We start from the raw sequence: 13,922 nt of genomic DNA, 5'->3' as shown, positions 1-13,922 counted from the left end.
TCATATGAGCATCCTACCCACTATCTCTTAGCTTTTGAAAATTTCTCTTAGTCACATCAACCAAAGTCATAGTATTCACAATATCTTGATCACTCTTTTGTAAAGCCAAATTCAGCTCATTTGTGATCCCAAAAATAGATATCATCAAGTATGCCACAAAAACAAAATCAAAAGACGTCAACAAATTGATTATTGCACATGCTTTGTTTTTGTCGGCCTTTTCAATGAAAGATTTAACAATAGCATCAAGTGACTCAAGGATTGGACGATACAAATCAAGGAGATTCACAATTGTTTTAAAATGAGATTCCTAACGAGTGTCACCAAGCCTACTTAAAGATTTTTCTTGATTCAAACTAGTTATGGATTCTATTTTACCTGAGGATAAAGCTTCTATAACACTTGTTCTTTGACTTTGTCCAAGAAATTCTATTCGTTTAGGTGAACCACCAACAAAATTCAACAACAATGGAAGCACATCAAGAAAAGGCAACTATATTAAGAGTTTTTCTTGGCAACGACAACTAGTGTCAACTGAAGTTGGTGAGCGAAACAATGAACATAATATGCTTGTGGACACTCATCAATTATTAGAGTTTTTAGACCGGCTATTGCACCTCACATGTTACTAGCTCCATCGTATCCTTGTCCCTAGGTAAAGAAGGCACGTAAAATTAATGTGTGTGAAAAGTCGATTATTATGAGATAGAGAGGTTGTAGCTTGTTCGGATGTTGACATTCCGATCGAAAGTTGCTTCCAACACGTTGCTAGGTGGGTATATGAGAATGATGGTGGTGTTAATGTCAATTCGTTGCGGTGATAACCTATTTCTAATTAGGAGACTATTGGTGTGGAGATGCTTAAACATGAAGAGGATGCAAATTGCAAAAGTAAGGTATATGTGGCAAGAAGCAGAAGGAAAAAGGAGGAGATTTGATAAATGGCTCAGTCGTGTATATGACATAGAGCTCGCTTTTTTCAATTTACTTGTTTGGGACCTGATTTATGGATTAACGACCGAACTCAATATTTATGTGTAACCAAATTTTATTAATGATGTTTATGTTTTTCCTAGTATCTCTATCATATAAGGGAAGGGGGGAGCAATGGTGTCCTCTTTTGAAATGCCTATTTTGCCCCCCCCCCCTTCCCATTCTAAATTACAATTTCACTTACAAATCAAAGGAGACTTCAAACAAAAATACCAAAAATATAATTATAACAATCACTCACAAGTCAACTAAAATCATAAAATTGCATAATTTACGTTATGCAAATCACTAAAATGAGAAAACTTTATAAAAACTTAAAAATTCACTTACAAACTACAACCTATGAAAAAATTGACTTGAAATCAAAGTGTCCACTTTCTTTACAATTTATGAAGTACTGTACTTAATTCAAAAATCAACTAAAAAATTATAATAACAGAAATCATAAATAAATTCAATAAAATTTCTATTTTGTTCATAGAATTTAACTTTGAAAAGTAAAAAACAAAAAACAAAAAGAATGGTGAGAGACTTAAGTGACAAAAACTAAACCAATCAAATTTTGCAACTAATAAAAACAATTATACTTTGTATGTCTAATGTTCAAATTTTGACTCTTATGCTGAATAAAATCGAGTTTCCGTTTCGAAAAAAATACAAGCACGCATCGCGTGCAAAAAATTCTAGTATATATATTTTTAGGCTGTTTGAGAACATTTTTCTCAAGATATATACTTATAAGGACCATCAATCAGAAAAAAAAAATCTAATTCTTTATAGGTGGTAGACAGTAGACACACTTATCCTTATATTTTATACCCCGAATAGATATATAGAAATCTTCAAAGTCTTATTGTGTCATCATCTAATACAAAGTTTTTTTGTGACTATTAAATTCGAATCCTAAAATTACACTAAGTTTTGCTGACAATTTAATGTTGTGGTTGATTAAAAGGTTTCAATGTTCCACGTGAAATTTGATATTTGCCGTTGTTGTTTAGTACTTTCGAATCTTACAAATATTACTTCTGCACACTTTTAATGGGATTGCCATCAAATTAACATAAGAAGCTAATACTGACTACCGATGAACAGTTCCATTCCATAATGTGTAGCGGCAATTGACCGGTGCCAATGCGCAATGAATTAATTATTGGTCGAGAGGGTCTTGTTAAGTGGCACAAGATCCCTTCTCTAAGCAACAAATAATAAGGAATAAAAGTCAGAAAAAAGGTTTATATTTGCACTGTTAATGACATTTAAACAACCAACCGTATTAAACAAAAACATACGCAGAATAAATTAATAATGTGACAGGCTAAATATGATTATACCATGACGTTGTGACCACTCAAGAGAAATGAAACCAACTAAGTTTCCATAATACGTTTAGTAACTAGTTTATTTCTTTAAATCTTTTCAGATAAATTTTATAAATTAGATTATGTTTATATATCACCCCATAAAATAAATTAGGTCTTCACAATAAGTCTCTCCCTACTGGCGAATTTTCTAGGGTTTGAGTTCTTGAGTCTTGGGAAGCGAGTCGGTGTCTCTTTGGTGAGATTTGGTCCCTATTTGTGGGGGCTAAATTGTTTTTCGATCTAGTTTTCAGCAGTATGGAAGACGAAATCATTGCGCGATGTTCGACGTTAAAGATTACAGAAGAGGAGGACAATATTGTCGAGTTGGGTGCCGTCCCAAAAAATCCTACTGACAATGATTTTGACATGGCAATTGTAGGCAAAGTGATGACGGGAGACCCTACAATTTTGAGGCTCTTAAAAGGACGATGAATCAAATTTGGGCAATTTCAAAACATGCCCTATTTCGATCGATTGAGAATGGTTTTTTTGTAGTACAATTCGCATCTGCTCGCGACAAAATGAAAGTTATGGAAGGACGACCATGGACGTTTGACCAACATCTTGTGATGATGAAACGATATTGACAAAGGTGTACAGCCGTCGGCGATTGCCCTTGATTGCTGCCCCTTCTGGGTAAGACTATACAATTTACCTTTAGACTCTCGAACTGAACACCATATCCGTTTGATTGGGAGCAGTATAGGGGAGGTTTTAGACGTTGAATCTGATGGAATTTTATGGGACCGATCGGCTAGGGTGAAAATAATGCTGAATATAACAAAACCATTGCGCCGAATTCTGAAGGTGCGCAATAGTAAGGGACATGTAGTGATAATTGAAGCCAAGTATAAAGGCTGCCGGTTTTCTGTTATGTTTGTGGAGTTCTCGGACATATGGAGAGGGACTGTACGGAGGTTATAGAGGAGGGTGGATGTGAGACTAAACAATGGGGCCATGGCTAAAGGCATCCCCGCGACGGGGAGGTTTAAAGAAGCAAGAGGAAGCCAAACGCTTCCTGTCCTGCTCGAAGAAACTTCAGTATGAGAAGCCACAACCGGATGCAAATGTTGATGATCGGAGGCGCGTGAACCCTATAGGAGTGGAGGAATCTGTGATGGACATACCAGGAAAGATGGGTAGTCAGGGCAGTTTTCTGCAGGAGGGCAGTTGACCGAGGTTACGCATGGTGCAACAGATAATGGCGGGTCGTCTGTATCCACTACTGAGATACTGTCTCAAAATAATGTAGTCGCGCAGGGTGTCACGGTGAATCATATAGCTGATGTTACGAGTGCTAGGGAGGTGGATGATGAAGAGGGCAGGGAGATAAGGGGAGTGATGAGTGCGAAGGAAACAATGGGGGAGCTGGGAGATATCGATAGGGTGGACCAGAGGGTGGCCCTATGGAAAGTCTCTCCTTTTCCATAGGGCAGGGTTTCGCTCATGGGGTTGAGAAAAAGAAGACTCTTCGACGGGTGCACGTGGGGCGTGGTAAAATCAATACAAATGGTGTGGGTAAATCCCTGGGCGCGAAGAGGAAAAATGAGGGAGGATTGGAGTCTGGAATGGATGGGGATGACGTGGACATGGAAGCTACGACGTTTATAGGGAAGAGAATGAAAGTGGTTGATGATGTTGACGGGGAGGGTGTCTCTTGACAGTAGCGGAGGTTGGCATGGACCAACCCGCGAAGACCAATGAAAATCTTCAGCTGGAACTGTCAGGGATTGGGCAACCCTAGGACAGTTCATACTCTCCAGACATGGTGTTGGAGAGAGCGGCCTCAGTTGGTTTTCTTAATGGAGACCATGGTGGATGCAAACAAGCTTCAGTTAGTGAAAAGGAAGTGTGGCTTCTCTGAGGGGCTATGTTTTAGTAGTGTAGGTTTATCGGGAGGTATAGGGTTCTGGTGGCGAGATATTAATGCACACGTCGTTTCTTATTCGACTCATCATGTGTCGGTGGAAATACGAAATGATGAAGATGTGGTGGTTTGGACGGCGGTAGGTATTTATGGGTGGCCGGAGACTAGCAATAAACACCTCACCTGGGCTTTGATGAGAGAGATACGTGAGTCTACTATGGGGCCGATCATTTTCTTTGGCGACTTCAATGAGATTCTTCATGTTTCGGAGAAGGAGGGAGGGGTAATTAGACGTGACTGTTTGATTGATGCTTTTCGTGATGCTGTTGATTCGTGTGGGGTTCATGATTGGGGTATCGGGGAGGAAAATTTACTTGGAAGCGGGGGATTGACGAGAATACGATGATTCGTGAGAGATTGGATCGCTTTTTAGCTAGTGAGGATTGGAACACACTTTTCCCGCACAGCATGGTTCGAAATTTCCCGATCTACAAATCGGACCACGCACCCATATTATTGGAGACGACGACTGCTCATCGTGGGAGGGGAAGTAAGAAGCGGTTTCACTTTGAATCGTTGTGGCTGTCGAACCCGGCGTGCCATGAAGTGGTGCGGCAGTCGTGGATTGGGGGAATGGGTGATGAAATGGCAGCACGGGTCGAACGATGTGGGGCGGATTTGAGTGGGTGGGCAGCTACCACGTTTGGTGACATTAAAAAACGCATCAAGAGGAAAGAAGAGGAGTTGGAGTTATGGCAAAGTAAGATTCCGGATGGTGCAATGTTGGGAAAATGTAGGGAGATTGTTAATGAGCTCGACGAGTTGCATAGGTTACATGAATCATATTGGTTCGCTCGATCCCGCGCAAATGAAATGAAGGATGGTGACAAGAATACAGCATATTTTCATCATAAAGCGAGCCAGCGAAAACAACGAAACTTGATAACCAAAATTCAGGATGATACAGGTGAGTGGCAGACGGAGGAGAAGGAGGTGGGACGAGTAATTCATGACTATTTCTCTGACATGTTTTCATCTTCCATGCCGTCGGATTTTGAGGCTGCGTTGGCCGGGATTGAGGCTCGAGTGGATGGGACGGCAAATGAGGTTTTGATGGCGGAACCAACGGGGGATGAAGTGCGAACTGCTCTGTTTCAAATGCACCCAAACAAGGCTCCAGGAATTGATGGTATGCATGCGTTATTCTATCAGAAATTTTGGCATATTGTGGGGGAGGATATAATTGCTTTTGTTAAATCATGGTGGAATGGTGAGAGGAGTATTGAGACGTTGAATAAGACGTGCATTGTATTGATTCCTAAATGCGCCCAACCGAAACAGATGGGAGATTTTAGGCCTATTAGTCTGTGTAATGTTCTTTACAAGATTATATCCAAAATGATGGCAAATCGTTTGAAACTGTTTTTGTCTGGTATTATTTCGAGCATCAGAGTGCTTTTGTACCTGGTAGACTTATTACAGACAATGCGATGATTGCTTTCGAAATATTTCATGGGATGAAAAGAAGAGGGGAAGGAAAGGCAGGTACTATGGCTTTCAAGCTGGACATGAGTAAGGCGTATGATCGTGTGGAATGGATTTTTATTGAGAAATGTATGGGTAAAATGGGTTTCAACGCAGAATGGATCAGTAAGATTATGACGTGTTTATCCAGTGTCTCGTACTCCTACAAGCTTAATGGGCGAGTTGAAGGAAATATTATACCTCACAGGGGGCTGAGACAGGGGGACCCATTGTCCCCGTATTTATTCCTTATTTGTGCAGAAAGTTTTTCGTCAATGTTGACAAAAGCGGCAGAGGATGGCTTGATACATGGTGCTAGGGTATGTCGAAATGCTCCTCGTATTTCTCATCTATTTTTTGCTGATGACAGTATTCTCTTTACGAGAGCTACACTTCAGGAATGCTCAGTTGTGGCTGATATTCTCAGTACGTATGAACGAGCATCTGGTCAGAAAATCAATTTCAATAAATCTGAAGTGTCTTTCAGTAGAAGTGTGGAAACTAACAGAAGGAACGACATTTTGTCATTATTTGGAGTGCGGGAAGTGGAAAAACATGAGAAGTATCTGGGCCTCCCTACTGTTATTGGTAGATCAAAAAAGATGGTGTTTTCGGTGCTTAAAGAGCGAGTGTGGAAGAAGCTACAGGGATGGAAGGAAAAGTTGTTGTCCCGCGCGGGTAAAGAAGTTTTGCTGAAATCGGTTATTCAATCCATTCCCACTTATATGATGAGCTTATTTGCGATTCCGGAGGGCATTTTGAATGAAATAAATTCTATGTGTGCCAGATTTTGGTGGGGTGCTCGGGGGACAGAGCGGAAAATGCATTGGGTTAGTTGGGAGAAATTATGTCTACCTAAATCACATGGTGGTATGGGTTTTCGGGATCTTAGAGTTTTTAATCAAGCTCTTCTGGCAAAACAGGGTTGGAGATTATTATGTGACACGAGCTCATTAGTGCATCAGGTTTTCAGTGCTCGTTACTATCCTAATAATGCGTTTTTGGATGCGAGGCGCGGGTATGATCCGAGTTATATATGGAGGAGTATCTGGGGTGCCAAGGCTTTGCTACTTGATGGTCTCAAATGGAGAGTAGGGAATGGGGAAAAAATTGGTGTGTGGGAAGAGGCGTGGCTACCGGGCGAATCTTCTACTCGTGTGCCTACCCCGAACCTGGGAAGTTCCGCGGATCTTAGAGTTTCGGAGTTATTGGATACCCATGGGGAGTGGGATATGGTGGCTCTTGATACACACTTTATGGCGGAGGATGTGCTTTTGATACGGGAGATTCCGCTTAGTGATCGCAGACCCGTGGATGTGCAATACTGGTGGCCAGCACCAAATGGGGTTTATTCGACCAAATCTGGGTATTGGCTTGGACGCCTTGGTCATATTCAAGGCTGGGCGCAGCAGTTTGGTGGTGAACATGGTGATGCGTGGCGCTCGATATGGAACATTGGGGGACCGCCAAAACTTAGTCACTTCCTTTGGCGTGCCTGTACAGGGGCTTTAGCTACAAAAGGACGCTTGTTGGATAGACACATCCTTGAAGATGGCTCATGTTCTCATTGTAATGGAGGGAAAGAGACTATTGTACATGCTATTTTTCAGTGTTCCCTTATCTCTCCTATATGGGATAAGTCACCCTTCCTACAGTATATTTTGGATGGACCACACACTTCTTTCATGGAAATGTACACCTGGCTGCACTCTAAGCTGGATGGCAGTGGATTTCTGGCGGCTATGGCTTTGGCTTGGGGAGCATGGTCGTATCGTAACTCTGTGGTACATGAGGAGCCTTGGAGTAATATTGATGTGGGTGCTGCGGGTTTTTTGAGATTGGTGATGGAATACAAAGGCTATGCAACCTCGGTGCTGCAGTCGACTTCGAGTAGCCCCGTAATCTCTCGGGCAAGCTGGATTCCGCCACGGGCTGGTCGAGTAAAACTCAACACGGATGCTGCACTATTGGGAGACGGTACTGTTGGTGTGGGAGCTGTAGTCCGTGACAGTCAAGGGAGGATTGTGGTAATGGCTGTGCGGCGGTTTCGGGCTCATTGGCGTGCTTCGCTTGCGGAAGCTATTGCTGGGCGGTTTGGTCTGCAGCTAGCCAAGAGGTATGGCTATGTTTCGATCGAAATGGAGGGGGACGCTCTTAATCTCTCGAAGGCAGTCAGTAGGCGAACAGCTGGTAGATCCACTTTGGATCTCATTTTAGAAGACATTTGGTTGTTAAGTGATAGTTTCGTTGATTTTTCTATTTCTCATGTTAAACGGGGAGGTAATACAGTAGCTCATTTGGTTGCTAGGTTGTACCCTTTTGATGGGTTGGAGCAAGTTTTTGTAGACAATTTTCCGCAAGGTGTTTTAACCTTAGCGGAACTTGACGTTGCTTAATAATATTTCCTCACCGTTTTCCCCTCAAAAATATATCACCCCATAAGCAATATGTGAGAAATTCCAATTATATAGAAGTGTATATTGCAATGAATCAAGATAACGAAAGACCAATATATCAACATTGTTTAATGACCGAGATAAAAATTTTAATACTCTATATCTCATATGATAGGGAAACAATATGGCAATATATTAATCACTCTATCTAAACTTAAGATATTTGCAAATAATTTTCATACAAAATTATAAATTGGCACGATTTGAAGATAATTATAACTAATATTTAATAATTAAATGATTTTCTTACTCAACGGCAACGTCATATACCATACTAATTAGATGTACCTCCCCTCAAAATAAATAAATTAGGTATACCTTTCACCTAGATATGATCACAAATATATTAAAATAATATAATCCAATTTAAACAATCGGATTGTCACCTATAATTCAAACATTAAAGGGGAGCTTTCATAGATTTGAGAATAAAAATATTTTCTCAATATGTGTAAAGTACTCAGAATGTATATTGAAGGCAATGTATGATAAATTTATTGGGAAGATCACCTATTAAAGTTTAATCATATCAGATGATTCAGATCTATTTCTTGAACTCAGGCACAATTTCTACATTTGTCACATGTAATAAGGCCTAAATAACACACAAAAAAGGCAGACAAAAACTAAAAAGTATAGAAAATTTGGGAGGCATCTACACATCAGGAACTAATTATCAAAGGTAGACGAGATTCACTACCATATCATTTACCATATTACAAGTACACCTATAAAATGAGGTAAAAATAAGAAAAGTAACTAAAAAGTGAAAAAGATCCCATGTTTTTCATGGTTATTTTTGTTGTTTACATGCCATAAATCACACGTTAATGCTCATTAACCGAACAACTACGGATCCTCCTACTACCAACAAGCCCAAAACACATAACTGATCTAGGACTTTTTACATCTTCTTGCTCATCATTATCTTCATGACCATTCACAATGAGATCAAATAACGATCCAGGGCTAGACAAGGTCCTTCTCCTTTCTCGTCTCAGACTCGGACTCAGACTCAAACTCGAACTCCTTTCAGAGCTCCTTCTCATCGAATCCGACACTAACATCGATGATGAGTGGCACGACAATGTAGATGATGATGACGACGATGCAGAAGAGATTTGCCTCCTATGCAAACTCTTAGGGAACAACCCAAGAAAAATCTTACTAGAATACCTTTTACTACCATTATTAGAAGGTACTTTCTTAGGTTGATTAAGGTAATAAGAAGGTGGAGGAGTAAGAGGTGGGAGATAATCTTTGTTTTCTTCCACATTTGAGAAATTATGCTTGGTATGTTTTGGAGTACCAGGTTTAGCCTCCCATACAAAAGGTACAGCTACTGAATTTCCACCATAATACACTCTAAATGAAGGATTTGCTGTTGAACTTTCTTTGGTTAGAAATCTTGAAAAGAACTTATTATCTTCTTTGATTGGAAGCATTTTTCTTTGTTTTTGTTTTTGTTGGAGGAGTTTTGGTGTTGATTTGGTTATGTTCTTGGTAGATTAGAAGTGGGATGTAGATATATAAAGGAATATAGGACTGGAGGAGTGGGAAGGAGCTAATAAGTATATGTGGTAGGGTAGGACCATTAATATACTCGTATATATATACTTCATAGTTCATATAGTATATGATACTTCTTCTTTTTTTCTTATTGTATCATTTGTATTTACTCTTTTTACAAACTCTTCATGGATCGTCTATTGTATGTTATTTAAATACGAGGAAAAATATAGTGGTGTTTATGCTAGATTCATTTTGATATGTAGTTCCAAAATATCAATTTTTATATTTTTACTGACATAACAGATGTTAATGATTGAATTTGTATATTGACAAACATAGAAGCTCATACGACGCAATAAAGAGGAGTATTAACGTTAAAAAATATTTTATTTGTTAAAAAAGAAGAAAATTAAATATACAATACAATTTCACATTTCTAAGGGCTACCTAAAAGTATTTGGTACGGTACGACTAAGCTTACCTGGCGTAGTTGCATGGTTGGTCCGGGGTCTTAAGGATTCACCATGTAACGTTAAGTTTGCGATATGGAATCCTCCCAACTGCGATATTTGAGGATAAGGATTCCTGTTACCTTTAATTTATCCCTTACTCTCAAGTTACTGTCCTGCAAATGCTAGACCAAGAACACCGTGCAGATTAAGGTCTAGATAGAGTTCTTCGTCACACCATTAATATTTTTTCTGAACAAAAAGTTAATCTACAAAAAGATCGTCTTACCTCATTATCGTTATGTTATTGGACGAACAAGTGAGAGATTTGTGTTGCTATCAAAAACGATTTACAACCTAGAATACTTAGTTAGACAAACCATGCATCTAGAATGGAATCTAAAACTAAGCATTCAAAAAACAACTAGCTAGGCATCTGCCTCTATAAAACTATTACAAACTCATAAACTAATTAATCATTATCCTTCCTAGAAATTGTTTTGTGACTGACACAATAATTAACATAACAAATATTAATGAACAACCGATAAAAAAATTAGCTAAGAATGTGTTAGCTACGTCCACATGCAGATGATCGGAGAAACGGTTTTATTAGGTTTAGAAGAAAGTACATATTATAGAATAAAAAACGGAAGCATAGGTTAATAATAGGATTTATATAATATCTTACTAATTAACCTAAATAGATGGACTTAAACCCGAAACTAAAACAGATCTGATATATTATAGCATATATCGAAAAGTTTGGGGGTGTTACCCCTAACCCCCACTAAGGTGTTTCATCTCTGGACCCCGACTCGTTTATTAACCTGATAAATTTGAAATATAATGGATTTGGTGTATATTATATATTTCATAATTGACGGTTTCAAGATCTGTGATAAGATGGGGATCCGCAATAATTTAATTGTTGAATGCTATTGACTTTCCTAGAAATTGGAAATTTTGTCTTTGTAAATAATTTGACCAATTTTCACTGAAGTTTCCTAGCGGGTCAAGGGAGTAAAGATTACCCACACGTACGCCCAAATGTTGGTGTTTATTATAATCAAGATTGAATTAACGGCATCTCATGAGTTTGAATTAGTGTGTGATTATACAGCAATGCACTTAATTGGTTAGCCGATTTCACGTTATCCTTCCTGTTGATATGGCAGAACATGTCGTGCATCTTCTTTCATGGTGCTTGGGCACTCAGGCGTAGCCTATTAAGTTATATTTCCTCTGTTCTTCAATAATTGCAACATATAGAGGTTACACTTTGTTTAAGGAGATGGGAGAGATGACATCATTTAAACTACAATGTTAGGGAGAGAAAGTCCGAGAGAAACCCCTCAAAAAGTAACAACTCCATCCCCAACCGCCCTCAAGGCAAAAATTAACCCCCATCCGAGGCGGCGCCTCTCTGCTCCACCAGCGATGCAGTGGCTCCGTTCAGATGCTACGAATCAAGGTCAAAGCTTGTCCATCCCATCCCCTGTTCCCCCTGACCCCCCGACCCCCCTTCGAAGCAAAATGTTCCAACTTTTGCAGCAATGGTGGGTGAATTTAAGGAGAATTCTATGAACAACGAGATTGTTGGTCCCCTGCCGGTGAAAGAAATAGTGGTGCATTTTGCAACATCTCATCCTGAGGCTGCTAATGCATCAAAAAATTCATTATTTGTGCCAATATCTAAAAGTTTGTATGAAGAAATTAGTGAGCCATGGAAGAATGCAATAATTTTTAAATCGATTGGCAGATCGTTTGCCAAAGAGTTTCTGAAGGAACAAGTTCAAAAATTATGGAAGGTAAAAATCCACCATGAAATCACTGCAATGGGGAAGGGTTTTTATGCGATGAAATGTGCGTCCACTGTCGAAAGAGCAAATATTCTTGCTGATGGACCTTGGTTTATCCAGGGAACTCATGTGTGGGTGCAAGGGTGGGAACCCGGTTTTAAACCTTCCCAGGCAAAGTGTAAAGCAGGAGTTGTATGGATCTCACTCCCTGAGCTTCCTTTAGAATTTTACCAAAAGGAAATCTTGAGTAATATTGGAAATGCCATGGGAGAGACCATTCGAATTGATGCGAGATCACTTGAAAGTGAAAATAAACGGTATGCGAAGTTGTGTGTTCTTGTTAAGGAAGGTGTTAGTGCCCCTAAAGGAGTATGGTTGGGTAGTTACTACCAAGACATTGAAATTATGGAAGGGGCTTGGTATTGTTTAAAGTGTAAGTCCTTTGGCCATGCAGGAACCATGTGCGTAGAAAGTAAAGCTGCATGTAATGTTCATGGAGAATCCAAGGAGGAGGATTTGCATGAGGAGGGGGCAGCTTGGAGGCATGTCACGCGCCACCGAGTGCAAAAGCAAAATGGGAAAAGTCAACCCTTTACAAAATACCAAAAGGGAGGAAAAGAAGGAGAAAAAAGTAGAAAACATTCCAGTACCAGGTGGACCCCGAAAAAAGATTTTGGAGGCTCAGATAAAACAAATCCCTCCTTTAAGTCCCATCATAGAACCAAAACCCCTCCCCTTAAGGAAAGTAGAAACTACTTTGCAGTCCTCGAGCCTCACTTCTCTGAGAATGATGAGACTTTGCCTCTGCAAAGTCTGGAAATGACGAAGGTTACCTTCCCACCCAAAAACACAATTTCTTTTACCCACAAAAAAAGTCCCGAAAATCCAACCCACCCCCATTCTCTCTCCTCTACCCAAAATCATGGAATATCCCCATGAAATTGTAGTCTCCTCTCCACCACCATCATCCCCCCTGTCATCTCCCCCATTCTCGCCAAGATCAACACCACCATCATCACCGGAGTCTCCACCTCGGGTTGTAAAAGTCCGAGCGGAGGGTCTAATTTTGTTCAACAAACCAGCCTTACCCCTCAAGCCGGAAACATCTCCAATATTTGTGGAGTATCTAGTGGTGGGAGAGGAGATGATAGAGCTCCATCTCAACGAAGTGAAAAAATTAATTCTCAACCCAAGTCTTGTACCAGAGGAGTTTCTAAACCTCCAAATGTATGTGTCCGGGTCCGGTCTATTTCCCGCTCACCTCCCTCAACTACAAAACGTCACACATCTCCCGGAAGTGGCCATAATAGTTTTGCAATGGCTCTTAAGGAAAGAGGACGGAGTCGATGCCGACGAAAGGCAAGTTCTTCACAATCTCGGGCCGTGGTTGGACCCCAAAACACTACTCCCCCATTGGAGACAGCAGCTGCAACTTCGAAACAGTACCGTGAGAGTGAAGATGACCAGCAACTCAAATGCCCTCACTCTTGTAAAAGTCCTACCAATGCTGAAACAAGCAACAATATCGGCAAATTGGGGAGAGGGCAGCGAACAAAATGGGCCAAGGGTAGCCGAAGTTACTCTCAATCCAAAGAGAAGCTATTGGATTTGCCCCACAACTCGCGAAGCAGTGATCCCGTGGGTAGCCGACGAAACCGAGGTGGTGCGCTGCCTGAAGAACACCCCCTACCTTCCCTATAATATGTCTATCATTGTTTGGAATGCTAGGGGGATAGGGAGGTCCACTTTCAAGCCTAACATGCGCCATTTAATCAGTAACCATTACCCAGACCTTGTTGTGATTGTTGAAACATGGGTGAGCAGAAAAAATACTTAAACCATTGTCAAAAGCTTAAACTTTGATTCGTGGCATCTTGTTGAGCCTACTGGATTCGCGGGTGGAATTCTCCTAGCATGGAATTCTCAGAGGATTAAAATCCACATTCTAGGGGAAA

The 13,922-nt window shown here is 40.3% G+C and overlaps 2 protein-coding genes across 2 annotated transcripts; one reads left to right on the top strand and one right to left on the bottom strand.

The window, feature by feature from the left end:
* Positions 1-8,874: 8,874 nt before the first annotated feature.
* On the bottom strand, positions 8,875-9,791 carry LOC104898203 (uncharacterized). Its single transcript, XM_010685246.4, has one exon. The coding sequence runs from the start codon at positions 9,647-9,649 to the stop codon at positions 9,032-9,034; it is 618 nt and encodes a 205-aa protein (XP_010683548.2). The 5' UTR covers positions 9,650-9,791; the 3' UTR covers positions 8,875-9,031.
* Positions 9,792-11,721: 1,930 nt separating this feature from the next.
* Positions 11,722-13,668, top strand: LOC125491780 (uncharacterized). Its single transcript, XM_048633865.1, has 2 exons — positions 11,722-12,509; positions 13,173-13,668. Exons 1-2 carry the CDS (start codon positions 11,722-11,724, stop codon positions 13,666-13,668), a joined length of 1,284 nt encoding a protein of 427 aa, XP_048489822.1.
* The last annotated feature ends 254 nt before the right edge of the window (positions 13,669-13,922 follow it).

The sequence above is a fragment of the Beta vulgaris genome, chromosome 7, assembly GCF_026745355.1.
Source record: "Beta vulgaris subsp. vulgaris cultivar EL10 chromosome 7, EL10.2, whole genome shotgun sequence".
NCBI classification, from domain to species: domain Eukaryota; kingdom Viridiplantae; phylum Streptophyta; class Magnoliopsida; order Caryophyllales; family Amaranthaceae; genus Beta; species Beta vulgaris.
Note: the sequence above shows the minus strand (reverse complement) of the source record. Positions and strands in the feature narration are given on the sequence as shown.